Genomic DNA, 14,637 nt, shown 5'->3' with positions numbered 1-14,637 from the left:
ACTCTAGTTGCTTGGTACCTGACCTGAGGATAATTAAAGCAGAGGAATACCGTTTCCTGGGGTGCATGTGCCAGATTGAGGAGGTAGGGCATTCAGTTGAATGGCTTACATTTCAGAAAGCTACTATCGGCTGGACCTTTTGCTGTCTCTAAGAATTGAGTAGTCTTGGGAAGAGCAGTCTCTCTCCAGTCAGAAAGGGTTTTTAAGATCTCAAAGGATCATAATATATAGAAAATAAAAAAAATATGATTGATACAATTATAAGACTTCATAAGTGAAAACCCAAATTGAGAAAATAAATCTATATGATGAGTTTTTTCAAATTACACTTAGACTGGCTGTGTTGTTGTAGGCTCATCAGATAAAGGAAGTGTAAGGGTTTGATGATGGTTCTCTATAGAAACCCAGAATTTCTCATCTTATTTATTCTATCCTTCACTACTATCTTTTTTTTTTTTTTTGTACATGACATCTTTCTTAGGGGAGAGATTTATGATTACCAAATCTGTACCTACTGTTTATTGTGCCAGGCTACAGGGATTTAGAAGATGATCAAACATCTGTCCCTATTGATGAATTGCTCATATCTGGTGGGAAGATAGATGTGTAAACAACTGGTGGAAATGTAGGTGATAAGCATTATTGCAGAAGTGTGTGTGTAAAAGTGTTGTGAGTGCCCAGATGAGATAAAGACAGGTTGACAGGTAGTTAGTTCCCATATGGACAAGGGTAGGGGTAGCATTCCAGAAAGAGAAAGCATATTTCTAGAAACTGAAAATAGAGGCTGGAGCACAATATCTGGAAGAGTTAAGGAATCAGCTAACTAAGATGGACTGAGTCCAGGACAGAAATGGCCTTGGTTGCTCTGCCCAGGATTTGGATTTTATGCTGTTCTTAGACAGCATAACAGTCACCTAGAAAACCTGCTAAAACGCAGATTCCTGGGATGCCTGGGTGACACAGTTTGTTAAGCTTCCGCCTCTCATTTTCAACTGGAGTTGTGTGCTCAGCGTCATGATCTCAGGTTTGTGAGACTGAGCCCTGAGTCAGGATCTTTGCTCAGTGTGGAATCTGCTTGACATTTTCCTTCTCCTGCTGCACCTCCTGCTCATTCTCTCTCTCTCTCTCCCTAAAATAAGTAAATAACTCTTTAAAAGAAATGTAGATTCCTGGGCCTCACCACTAGCAACTCTTTTTTTTTTTTAATTTTTATTTATTTATGATAGTAACAGAGAGAGAGAGAGAGAGAGGCAGAGACACAGGCAGAGAGAGAAGCAGGCTCCATGCACCGGGAGCCCGACGTGGGATTCGATCTCGGGTCTCCAGGATCACGCCCTGGGCCAAAGGCAGGTGCCAAACCACTGCGCCACCCAGGGATCCCTAGCAACTCTTATCTAATCGGTCTGGATCCAAGGATTGTGATTTTAGCAAGTGTCCTAGGTGATTTTGATGAAGGTAGACCGTGGATTGTGCTTTGAAAAAATCGCTGGAGGAGGTAAGAAACTCCTGAAGCAGTGGGAGACATGGTTCAGGGACACTGATGGAATGCCTAAAAGTCAGGTAGGACAGGGTGGGAGGGGTAAATATACCATGGATATCACAGAGAAGAAGCCATCACTGATGGAAGCTTCCAACGTAATGCCTGGCACATGGTTGATGATTACTAAGTTGTGGCTGAAGCTGAATTTTTCTGCAGTGTCATTGCTGTCTGTAGTCAGACACGGAAGAACAGATACATGAACGAACCTACTTATTACCTGAAATTGGCCACTGACTTTTGTAATCGAGGTCCTTCAAGGTTGGAACCCCTGGCTAATGCCCCCACTTGCAGAACAGGTCCTTGCCAGTATGTAACAGAGTTCACACCCCCTTCTGTCCCTCCTCAGTCATTTTAGGTCAGGGACAAGCTGTGTGGAATAGCCAAATCCCACCAGATGGGTCTGGATCTGTGAATCTGTTTGCTGTATCAAGACCATGTGGACTGTTTATAGGATGTATCCAAAAGAATGTTTGCTTCTAAGCCTTACGAATGAGGAGTAGAGCTTTGGCAAAACTTGGATAAATGTAACAAGAACCTGCCAGATTTATGCTGCATTTCCAGACTGAGGAGCACCTCGTGTTCACCCGGTCCTATCTCAGCCCTGCTGAGACAGAATGCAGAGCATAACAGAAACCTGGGACAGGGGTAGGCAGCCGGAGGTGGGAGTTCATCTAGCACATACCTCGCTCGGAATTGGACCAGAGGGGAACTGCTGTCTTGCAGTAGAGTTGTGCCCATCCTAGAGCCACCGTTGATCAGTGCTTCCATTGTTTTTGTAGGGCAGATTCTCTTCCTCGACACAAATGTTCATTTGGGATGTAAATATCCTATAATCTGGGGGTGTAAAATGTTTTATTTTTAATGCCAGGGCAAAATGTTTCAGAAAATATTTTAGTTGAAAGGTGAAACCAGACCATGAAATTGGTTTCTTGACATATCCCGTTAGAACAAAGTTTGGCTTAAATCTTGGTCCTAGGTCCTCTCTGTCCTTGAATGGGTCTTATTTTGGTAAGCTAGAGAGAACAGTGGAGAAGAGCGAGGTCATATTAAATCTGAGGCTTAACCCTCACTCTGTTACCAGCTAGTAATGTGAACTTGAGCAAGTTGCTTCCTTCCTGGGCTCTATGATAGGTTTATCCTTTGGGAAAAAGACTCTAGACTCTGAGATTTGCATGTGTGACGTTAATTGGGAAGTATTCTCAGGAACAATCCTTGTGAGAGGTGAGGATACGAGAGAACAGAGAGGGAATTTTAATCATAATGCAAGCGACCCTTCAGCGTGGCTCTCTAGGAGACCGGGGCGGTGGGGGGGGGGGGCATCTTTTAGATCTACGGCCTCCCTACCTCATCAACCATTGAATGTGGGCTGCCCCCTAGTTATAGTGTGACTTGGGGGAAAGGCAGCTCTTTTCTAGGGAGAATGATTTTCAGAGAGGGAGTCAGCTGCTAACCTGCACAGTGACCTTGCTTCTGAAAGTAGAATCTGGACGGCGCGCCACAGTGTCTGCTTCAGTTCCTGTTTCATATGTTTCCTATATTATTGTTTCTCAATAGCATGACTGGGTTGTGCCAGATAATGTCTGTATCACTTCTCTTGCCCCAATAAGGCTTTGTGATGAAGACTTGCACACTTCAGTGGCGTATAATTATTAAACGGTCAGTCATGGGTCTGTAGGGTTTGGCTCATCTGGACTAGGCTTGGTGAGTCTTGGTAAGGCTGGTCCATGTATTTGCTGTCAGCTACTGGTTGGCTGGGTGGTCCTGCTGATCTTAGTTGGGCTTGAACACTTTAGGGGTCAACTGGTGTTGGCTGATCTGGAGTAGCCCTGTCCAGGCTGAGGACAGGGTTACTTGGTGTAAGTTTTCCTTCAGAAGGCTGGTATGGATGTTTTTCTCATGGCCAAAGTAGAGGCAAGAGCAATCCCAAATGCACAGGTCCAATTCTAGCCTCTGTCTGTGTCACTCATGCCAACATCAGCTAGCATTGGCCAAAGCAAGTTGTGTAGATGGGCTCAGAATCAAGAGGCAGGACAGTTTACCTCATTCACCTTGACAAGGAGCTGCAATTACTGAGCAAAGGGTGTAGGTATAGAGAGGGGTGATGAATTGGGGCCGTCTTTGAAATCTACTACAATCTCCAGCTTCCTTCCATCTCAGCCATTCAGTGGTTTTTGTAACTTTCTCTGTTAGGTAGATATAATGGTCTCATTTTGATTCTAATTAGAAACTTTAACTCTATCCAAGTTGCTGATCTCTGAATCCAGGGCCCAGCATAGACTAAGCACTGACAACAAAATATTTGTTGAATGAACAAAAGTAAAAATGACTGTATGTTGGGAATTAAAAATAGTAATCCCTAGGGTCAAGATAAAATCTGGTTTGTAAAGTATTAGGGTATTTAGCTGCTATAAATATTTTAAATTAATTTTTAATGATTTACATTATTATTATTATTAATTGTAAAGTATGTTCCTTGTTAAATTTTAAATATGTGTGGAATAAACAGTGAAAATTTCCACCTCACTTTTTCCTTTCCCTAGAGGCAGCCATTGTTACCAGTTCTATGTCCTTCTGGACATTTTCCAATGTCTATTCCTAGGCAGATGTGTTTTCTTTTGTTTGATATCGTTTTAACCAAGAATAACGCCTACTATCCATTCTCTTCAGCAACTTGCTCTTTTTGCTCAATGAGACATATTAAACAAAAACCGACATGAATCTCGAAATTCTTTTAAATTACTTTGTAATTAATTAGGCAGCAAAAATGTAAAAAATGGCAGCAAAAATAGGTCATATTTTATATGAACTTCATATGGATGAAGCGTATCATTTTTCATTTTGCAGACAGTGCTTGGTCCTCACATAACTATCTATCAGCTCCCATGCCTTTGAATCGCCTCCACAAAGAGCTGTCACAGTTTGGGGGAGGAATACAGATTCTTTCTCCTCGAGTTCTGATCTGCTTTGGGGGAAATCAAGTTCCTTGTTTGTATACATTCAGTGATCCTAATCACATAAACCAAAGGAATAGTTAAATTGTAATCATCCTTTTTTTAAGAATAAAAGGAAAATGGTCTATGATGCTCAAGCTCTGTAACCTCCGTATCTACAAAACTGTGAAACTGTGGTTGTTTCTGCTGTGGTATTACTCACTGAATAGCAATGTTGATAGTAAGTGATAGACTCTTTTCACTAATAAATCTACTATCAGTTATTTGCTGATATTAATTTTTCACATTTATTATACAGGGGATTATTTTGCAGGGGAAAATTTTAGTGCGGTTGAGGGAAACACTGTGACCTGTCAGGAAAGAAAGTAGCATTTTCATCTCAGAAATGTTAAAAGTATTTCCAGGGACATAGAGTTGCCATGTTCATACTTCCCATCAACCTGGGGACATCTTCAAGAACGTTTCAAATTGTAATAATTTATTCTTAGGGCATGGTTTTAAAAAATACATAATAGTTAAAAACTTCTGTCCATTTAGTAAAATTTGGCTTGAAATTGTATTCACTTACAAAATTTGTATTATGAAGAGCCCTACATTTTTGGAGCTAAAGCGAACCTGTGGCCAGGTTTGAACATAGGTTTATTTTTCTCTATAGCAATGACATAGTTCACTCAGTCCCAAAGTGATTCTAAAATAAAAGTGAAGAAGAGATACAGATTTTAGACTCAACTAAATAAATAACTAGAACTAAGATAAATTTAAAAACTCCTTATTGAGGTGGGGTAATGACTCATCCCCAGGGTAAAATTGGCAGTCTTCTTCCAGGGATGACTCAGCTGCCTTCACTCTCACTTTGCTCCTTCTGATTCACTACTACCAGGGTAGGCAGAGATGGGGCTTGATCATCTGTAAAAGACAGACTTTCAAAATTAACTTATTCATTTATTTCTATATTTACTTATTCACTTGTAAAACTTTTGTTTAAACAAAATGTTGGCTAATGTGTGCAATTAATGAAAGCTGTTCTAATTCACTCAGGATGGAGACCCAGAGCCTTCACTCATTCACTTCCCACTTATTTCTGTCTTGTCACACTCATATTTATTCACATTTCATTTGCCTTAAGATAATGAAAAACCCATGCGAGTGGTGGATGATGAGGATTTGGTAGACCAGCATCTCATTGGTGAGCTGAGGAAAGAGTATGGAATGACCTACAATGACTTCTTCATGGTGCTCACAGATGTGGACCTGAGAGTCAAGGTACAAGTTTTCTGTTTGAGATGATACATTTCTACTCCTTAGAATAGGAACTCTGGGAATTTTTTGTCAATGAACTGATTAAATATATGAATAAACACAAATTACTTTATACTTGGGAAGGCTTTAGAATGGGTCCGATATTCCATGCTGCCCCACAGAATGTGTACCTAGAAATGAAGTCTATGGAAAGAGCTGGGTTGGATGCTCTCCTGTGGCCCAACTGTTTGACTCAGACTAAATTCAGTGCCATGCAGTCATCAGACACCGGTTGAATAGCTATCATGTACCAGGCCCAAGGGATAAAAGGTGAAGAGTATTTGGCTTCTTCCTTCAGGAAAGCCAGATTTAACATAGACCTACTCTTTTGGAAGGCTCTGGAAGTTTATCTCCTGATCCAACATGGACAAGACAGTAGGGTTTTCTACCTACTTTCCTCCCATGCTTAGGGAAAGAAGTTCTGAACCATAAAAAACTGTGCCATGTAATAACACTAATAATAATTATCATAATAATAACAAAATATCTAACTTTATTAAGTGCTTTCCTCATGCTAGGCACTCACCTCAACCCTTTACAATCCATGACTCAAACCTTTGAGATAAATAACAAGTATTATCTATATTTCACAGAAGAACAAAGAGAGTCCCAAGTTCACCCAGTTAGCATTGCACTCCATACCCATACAGGTGGGCTCCAGATTGGATGTCTTAACTCTTCTGGTACACCACTAGCATATCATGCTTACCCAGAAATCGTCAGGGAAAAGGTCACCCGGGCTAACAGAACAGCTGATCCAACCTGCAGTATTCTTCTGGATCTGAAGAGAGGTCCTTTTATTAACTCCTTCCTCACTTGTGTTGCCTCACCTCTAATGTGAGGGGCTGGATTAGATGGGCCTGAAGGTCTCTACCAGCTTTCACATTCTGGTTTACTGAACTCCCACTGGGTGCATAGCTCCAAGTCACGTCCAGACTTCTCTCTAGTTTACGCTGCCTGTGCTCAGCTGGCTGCCAAACCCATCTTAGGTTGCTGTTGTAAGTCCAGACGGCTATGACCCAGGAAACGGAATTGGATTATCTTTAAGTTAGATTCCAACTTTTTTCTGAGACTATATATAGAAACAAGACCTAATTTTAAGTGACGCTCAATAAAACAGACTCCATGAATTTCAAAGAGTTTATGTAGATTCCTGATGACCACAGGACAGTCCCCCTTCTGGTGGAAAAAAAATTTTTTTTTAAGATTTTATTTATTCATGAGAGACACAAAGAGAGAGGCAGAGAGACATAGGTAAAGGGAGAAACAGGCTTCCTTTAGGGAACGCAATGAGGGACTCCATCCCAGGACCCTGGGATCGTGACCTGAGCCAAAGGCAGATGCTCAACCACTGAGCCACCCAGGCACCCCTTCTGGTGGGAAATTACCCTTATTGTTGAGGTCAGATACTTTCACAGCTTATTCCATTTCTGTGTTGGTTATAGCATTTCTTACCTTCTCCCCAGTTGTGTAGTGAAAAGAAACAGTTTAGTCCCAGAGAGAGGGAAGCGAACCTAAGATAGTGTGATGAGGAAGGCACAGACCCTTTCCAATAAAAAAAAAATGCAGTTAAGAAATGCTCATAAAAGGTAAGGGACAGTTGTTTCATGGATTCTAAACCTCAAAACCTCAGCAGAGGTACTTTTGCAGACAAGAATTTATAAATCAATGAATCCTCCAGGTTCTTATTTCCTCCCTGTTCTCCTGAATTCTCCTGGGCCCTCCTAGCCTCTGAACAGAGGGAAGAAATACCCTAATGCATTATATACATACTTTCTATTCTTTCTTAAACAGCAATACTATGAGGTACCTATCTCGATGAAGTCTGTGTTTGATTTGATCGATACATTCCAGTCCCGAATCAAAGACATGGAAAAGCAGAAGAAGGAAGGCATTGTTTGCAAGGAAGACAAGACGCAGTCATTGGAGAACTTCTTATCCAGGTACCCCACCCTTGGCGTCCCCGAGGAGCCAGATGGGAATGTGTTGTGGGTAAGCTAAAGAAGAGGCCAAGGAAACACAAAGTAGATCTGTGTGTAGACCTTCCCTGGTGAAAGGTCTGTCTGCTTCATAGCCCTCTGGCCACTGGGCTTAGTCTTTTCCTGTTGAAAGGGTTTGGTCACAAGTTTGGGGTCATCTCCAAGCTTGAATGTTGATTTGGTGGCTTTGGATAGATCTTTTCTCTCTTTTCTGCTCCTTTTGGGCACAGAATAAAGAATTCTGACTTGTGAGGCTTCATTTATTCCATCAGTGAATTTAGAGGGCTTTGCATACAGCATTTTTATTTTACATATTTATTTATTAAGCCCCTCTGGTTCCAAGCAGGATTTGGAACATTCTGCGTGATTTTCTGCTTCCTCCTAACTCTGCAGAAGACAACAAAAAGCCCTCTGGGACTTCAAAAAGATAAATCCTCTTGACCCAGCTCCCTGATTCCCTGGGGAATAGGGTTTATCGAAAAGTGTTGTAGGAAAACTTCAGTAAATACACAGAGAAGACTGTTTTTTAAAAAAATTGCTCCACGTTCTCCCTTCTCTGTCCCTTCCCCCATGTTGGATGAAAATTGTACAGGGCCTTTGGGGCCCTGAGAGGTGCAAAGCTGCAGAAATTCCACCCACAACAAATAAATACGGAGAGATCTCAGCATAACATCTCCCCTTCTCACCCCCGACACTAGCAGTACTGTGTGGCCAAGAGGCTTCAGAAACAGAGCAAGCATTTACTTGGGGCTCATTAACTCGGAGGCTGTTAACTTCCTTACTTGTGTCTATAAAGCATCGTCTCCATATGTGAGTTGGAGAATCAAGAATTTCTATGCTTAGTAAGTAGATAGATCATTTGAATTTCTCTAGATTCAGGATGCTTGGGTCTCTTAAAAGAGAACCTCATGATGTGTATGTAACAGGTATAGGACTTGTTCATCCAAGTTTTGGGTCTGCAATTTACTAGCTATGTTGATTTCTCTATGTTTCTCAATTAACCTGCCTTAAAAATCTCACCCATAAGTGAAAATATTAGCAAGTAGCCCTGACCCCAACCCAGGGTTGCTGAGATCACTTTTTTTTTTTTTTTTTTTTTTTGAGAGAGAGAGTGCACACGAGGGCAGGTCAGGGGGCTTGGAGGTGGGAGTGGGCAGAGGGAAAGGGAGAGAGAGAATCTTAAGCAGCTCCATGCCCAGCATGGAGCCAAATAGGGGGCTCCATCTCATGACCCTGAGATCATGATCTGAGCCAAAACCAAGAGTTAGACACCTAGCTGAACCATCCTGGTACCCCAAGGGATCATTTTTTGTATGCTCACCTTTAAGCCAAGCACCTCATTTTCCTTCCAGAGTTTAATCTTTACAACAACCTAGGATCTGAATACTGTAACTACTGTTGTGTTGTAAATGGGACAGGTGAGGCTAATGGAGATCAAGTAACTAACTTTCTGTTATCACTGAACTAGTGTCAACTCTAAGACTCAGTGGCCCCAGGAAAATCTGGGTCCCAAAGTCTGCATTCTTATCTAATACTCCTTTTGAAAATATAATGTGAATTATTTTTAGTCTTGGACCCAGAAGGCCACAAAGTGAAGCAAAGGGAGATATCCCTAAAACCACAGGATTTCAGAGTTGAAAGGAACCTGAGGTTCTTCCTTCATTCAAATTTTCAGTGCAGCGGAAGCATCTGGAATGGAGATGGAAGGGACATGTCTTTATAAAGACTTGAGTCTCAACTCAGCCTTCAGGCCACTCTCTTGGCTGAGAAAGGGCTCTAACACACCACTGGGCCAATGACTCTTTGTCTAATCTTGGGGGCACTGAAAAATCAACTTCTGATCTAAGCTCAATGACTTAGAAGATTGATGATAAAACTTGTTGCCCTTGAGGTGTTTTTCATCCTTTTCCTTCCTTCTCCTGCTCTCCCTCGCCCTCCTCCTTCCCTTTCTTCTCTCCCTTCCTCCCTCCCTTCCTTTCCTTCCTTGTTTCTTTTTTACTTACTTGCCTTCCCCACCTTCCTCCCTCTCTCCCTCTCTCCCTTCCTTTTGGCAGATAAGATTCTTTAGAAGTTCACTTTTTAAAAAAAAAATTATTTATTTGAGAGAAAGAGAGTGTGAAATAGAAAGAGAAAGTGAGCATCAAGTAGGGGGAGGAGGGGATCCCCGGGTGGCTCAGTGGTTTAGTACCTGCCTTCGGCCCAGGGTGTGATCCTGGAGTCCCTGGATCGAGTCCCACATCAGGCTCCCTGCATAGAGCCTGCTTCTCCCTCTGCCTGTGTCTCTGCCTCTCTCTCTCTCTCTCTCTCTCTCTCATGAATAAATAAATAAAATCTTAAAAAAAAATAGGGGGGAGGAGAGCAGTGGGAGAGGGAGAAGCAGACTCCCTGCTGAGCAGGGAGCACCAGGTCGCGACCTGAGCCAAAGGTAGACACTTAAGGGACTGAGCCACTCCTAGCAGTTCACTTTTGATTTTCACAATTAGTGTTAAATATATCCAAGTTATAGATTTAAGACCATAGCTCTCTCTTAAACTTTTAAGGTTGGCTTTTAAATTTTATTATTCTATTTATAACCTAACACATTTAAGCTATCACTTTTAAGGGGCTTTGAATAAGGTTTGATCTTGCTTACAAACTCAATTATTGAACAATCTTATTATTTCAAACATCTATTTTACGTTTAATATATATTTTTGAATTGTTCAAAAAAATGAACAAAACCTTGCTGAATTATTAAATGATCCATTGATCTCATAAATACAGTGAATCTGAAGTTTTCTCAGATGTCGCAATAACTGCACTCGACTTAAAGCCATACATGTAAGCCAATTACTCAATTATACATTCTAATTTAAAGTTCCAAGGTTGCCATTTTATTAAGCTAAATTTTCTTAAGTTTCACAAGAACATAAATGATATATCTATCTATATCTATATCTATATCTATATCTATATCTATATCTATATCATGAAGACCAGGATCCTTCTTAGAAATACATATTATCATTATGATTCTTTGAAAACTTTTTCTTCTTAGTTCTAAATCTTCCAGGACTAAAGCATATCTGCAGAACCAATCTCATAAACTCAGGCTGCCCATCCTTGACAGCAGACAGTTAACCACCCAGTTCACTGTTATTTATAGCCAAGGATTTCAGCCCTGAGACCTGCAGCTACAGACATTCTAAGAGATTTTTCTTACCATCCCCAGGCAGGCTTCTTACAATTACCATGTCATGGGTTTCAAAACTTGACAGAGAAGGCTTGACATTATCTCAATGTTAATCACACACAAAGCTCGCAGCGCTCATTCTGGTTGATTATTGATCCTAATGGCATATCTTTGATTTTTAAGACTTGTATGCACATTTTTCATTTAAAGTCTTTTGTACTGGATAAGGCACTATGATAACGTAAGTGTGTTTTCCTTCTGACGTCAGAGCCTTATGGGCTTTAATATTCAGTACTATTTCAGGAACAGGTATTTGTTGTGGATACTCAGAATAGACATGATTATAATTTGGATGTCCTATAGCTCTGTATGATTTATCGTCACAACTCTTGGAATCACTTTGCTAGTAATTATCATTGACCTTAAAAGTTAAAGTGGAATCCCGTATTACCTAAAGGCATGAGTAAGACAACCCTGAGTTTGATTCCTGATTTCTCCACTTATTAGCTGTGTGACCTTGGGCTGATTATTTAACTTCTCCGGGTTTTAGTTTTCTCATTTGCAAAATGCAGATAATAAGTATATCTATTCCTAAGATTGGTGAAAGGTAAATTCAATACTAAAGGTAATGATGGTGCACAGCCTGGTACAAAGTAAGTAAGCAATGAATGCTGGCTATGAGTAGTACTGGGACCAGTCATTCAGCTCCTAGTTCGAGAACTTTGTCATGAAAGGAGAAGTAGGAGGAGATTTAGTAAACACATCAGGATTGAAACCCAGGCAAAGAGAACTGAAAAAAAAAATTTTTTTTAAATAGCAGTTCTATAAATAAATAAGTATCCAAATGGAAATTTTCCTTCAAATTTGCTGAGTTGTTGGTGAGTCTATACAGCCTGGTTTCAGCTGACCAGACTCTGAAGCCAGTCTGGTCTGTAGTGACACTCATCTGGTTCAGGCTATAATTACGTTCCTCTGAGACAGAAGCCCCAAAGAGTGGGCAAATGCACACTAATTTGGGAATGCCAGTTGAGAGAAGCAAACACACACACAGCTCATAGAATTTTTATTTACTGATAAGTTAAAGTAACAGGAGAACACGGTCTGAAATAAGGATCTGGGCCGCATTGACATCTCTTGTTACATCCTATGGAAGTGATTTCCTTCAGTGTCATGAGCTGGAGCCTTATACTTTAATGTGAAGGTCCATGGGAGAAAGAATCATTACTTAGGGGAAAGGACTTTCGCCTGGTTGTGTCTGCGACGGGGAGTCTCAGATCCTGTCCCTGTCCAATCAGGACAGCGTTCAGTCGTGCACACAGGTAAACAAGTCAAAATATACCTCACCCAAAATAGCTCCTTCGAGGATACCCTACGGCTCTGTGTGAGGCCAGGAAGGCTGGCCTGGTTTGGATGCTGGCTGGGGGGCCAGTGCTGGGCTGGCATGCCTCCTAAGGAAGCAGGGAGGGTACAGGAGACCGTGTTTGTGATCCAACAGCAGTTCCCTTTCCCAGGAGATCTCAGACGGTCTCAGACACTGCTCTCCCCTCCTCCATGCCAAATACATTCATCTCCCTATCTTCAGTGGAGATTTTAGTTTTTCTTTCCCTTTGAAGAGAGACAAGCAGAGGAAGCAAATGTAATGTCACAGCAAGCAGTGCTTGGCGAGCCTTGCTACAGGCATCCATTCAGGGGTTATATTTCATCAGACTATCATTTACTCTCATTCACCCAAACCACTGTTCCCTCAAGAGGCCATTTTCTTTGGGCTTGAAAACTCTCGTGTTCACTGTGAGGCTAGAATGGGCACAGGGAGAGAAGTCACGAATAGAATCAACTGGCTTCTAGCTTAGTGAGTGTAGTAACACTCCACAGTTGTCTGCAGAACTCAGAAAGCAAAACCCTGCCTCTATTGAAAGTGGAATTGGAGAAAACTCCATACTGTTACTCCTTGGATGCATACCCTCTCTCCTTCATATGTCCCGAGGGACCCTGACTGTGTCAGCCACGCCACAGGATCTCTGAGGGTGATAGACTAGGGAAACCATTGACCTGGGAATCAGGGAAACCTGTTGTTTTGGTACCACCTCTTAGATTTACTAGTTAGGCCAATTACCTCTCTTCTCTAAGCCCCACTTTGCCATCTGTAAAATGAAGACAAAAGGCTGCACCTTCATTGACCTCTAATGTTGTCAGTGTAGACAAACTCAGCTATGAAATGATACGAATGTAAGGACTGAGTCACTTACCATATGGCATTATGATAGACAAATGTCCAAGGTCTATTAATAGACAAAGTTCTATATCTAGAAGCCCACAGAACAAGCCACCATCTATATCCATGCTATTCCATGGACGACTTACACTGATGGGTGTATTTTAATTCTTAGTGTTATTATCTCTTTAAAGTAGATGCTCTTTTTGGTTCTAGAGATAAGGAAAAATTGAGAGTTGGATGAATTTAGTGACATGCTCAAGGAGCCCAAAAAGTTAGCAGTGACAATACACGAACTCAGGTTACAAGACAAAAGCTCTTTCTACTCCCCTACAGTGCTGGAGCAGAAACAAGTTTACCATACATGCTAAATTCCTGGGCTCTGGGTGTAGTCCCATCCCACTTCACAGGAAGGCTCTATAATGTTGGTTTTTCCTAATGACAGTAGGCTACATTTTAGAACTTCCATTTGCCTCTGGAAGAACCACTGGCTCTGGAGAAAAATACCCAGGGCTTTGCTTTTCCAGGAATCCTCCTTGACCCTTTGAACCACTTCCCCATTTTCCTTCTTCATGTCACTGTCACTCTGTCACTGTCACCTACTTAAAATTTCACCTGTTTTCTTTTTCTACTCTATTTCCTGTCCATACATTCAATTCTCAATCCTCTCCAAGCCCTAGCAAAGTCTACTAGCACTTGAGTTCTCTTCAGTTACCTTCCTCTTTCCTATTTCTATGGCTACAATAGACCTTGCTATTTTGGCCAGTCTTCATTGCATCTGAGAGCTTCGTGTCTCCCCAAGTGACTTCATCAGGCGTGGTGGCCAGATGCCTGATGTTTCATGCAAATGCCACAGTAGGCAGACCGTGAAGTTATAACAGAAAAGCTCAAGAAATGTGGAAATGCAATTTAATGGTTTTGAGGAGCTATGAGGTATTTCTAAGGGCCAGTGTTTTTTATTCTGGGCACAGGAACACCCGACAGCCAAAGTTACTGTGCCTTCTTACACTAAGCCTCTATTGTTTGAAGCAGTAATAACGGCCTCCTGCTCCTTTCAGGTTCCGATGGAGGAGGCGGTTGCTGGTGATCTCTGCCCCTAATGATGAAGACTGGGCCTATTCACAGCAGCTCTCAGCCCTCAGTGGCCAGGCCTGCAATTTTGGTGAGTGGGAAGCCTCGTCATCACTGTTTTCCCATACCGCTCTCTTCCTGGTCAACTCTAAAATGGAACATAGAAGCTTAGATCATCCAAATATTCCTCAGTCCAGACTGGAGATTCCCAGACACTTACTCAGTTGTATTGAGTATAAAGTTGCTTTCAGACTGGAGCCTTAGTGAACTGGAGGGTTTTTTTGTTTTCCTTTTTTTGTGTTTTTTTTTTCTCAATATTCTCCCTTCTTGGGTTCTTCACCGAAATGTTTGAAAATACCTACTGCTTTACTTTCAGTGATCTGTATTATATGCCTTATTGTTTGTTTGCTTTT

At 41.5% G+C, this 14,637-nt stretch overlaps 2 protein-coding genes across 2 annotated transcripts in view; one reads left to right on the top strand and one right to left on the bottom strand.

The window, feature by feature from the left end:
• Window positions 1–14,637, top strand: part of CCDC80 (coiled-coil domain containing 80) — a 36,332-nt gene that overhangs the window by 17,881 nt on the left and 3,814 nt on the right. The window contains exons 4-6 of the mRNA XM_049105129.1: window positions 5,618–5,754; window positions 7,585–7,733; window positions 14,212–14,315. Of these exons, the coding sequence (XP_048961086.1) occupies window positions 5,618–5,754; window positions 7,585–7,733; window positions 14,212–14,315 (390 nt within the window). The remainder of the gene's footprint in view (window positions 1–5,617; window positions 5,755–7,584; window positions 7,734–14,211; window positions 14,316–14,637) is intronic.
• Window positions 14,233–14,637, bottom strand: part of SLC35A5 (solute carrier family 35 member A5) — a 35,581-nt gene continuing 35,176 nt past the window's right edge. The window contains exon 9 of the transcript XR_003147584.3: window positions 14,233–14,372. The gene's annotated coding sequence lies outside the window, so the exon portion shown is untranslated. The remainder of the gene's footprint in view (window positions 14,373–14,637) is intronic.

Source organism: Canis lupus, chromosome 33 (genome assembly GCF_003254725.2).
Source record: "Canis lupus dingo isolate Sandy chromosome 33, ASM325472v2, whole genome shotgun sequence".
Taxonomy (NCBI): domain Eukaryota; kingdom Metazoa; phylum Chordata; class Mammalia; order Carnivora; family Canidae; genus Canis; species Canis lupus.
The sequence above is the reverse complement of the archived record's forward strand: the minus strand, read 5'-3'. Positions and strand labels throughout refer to the sequence as shown.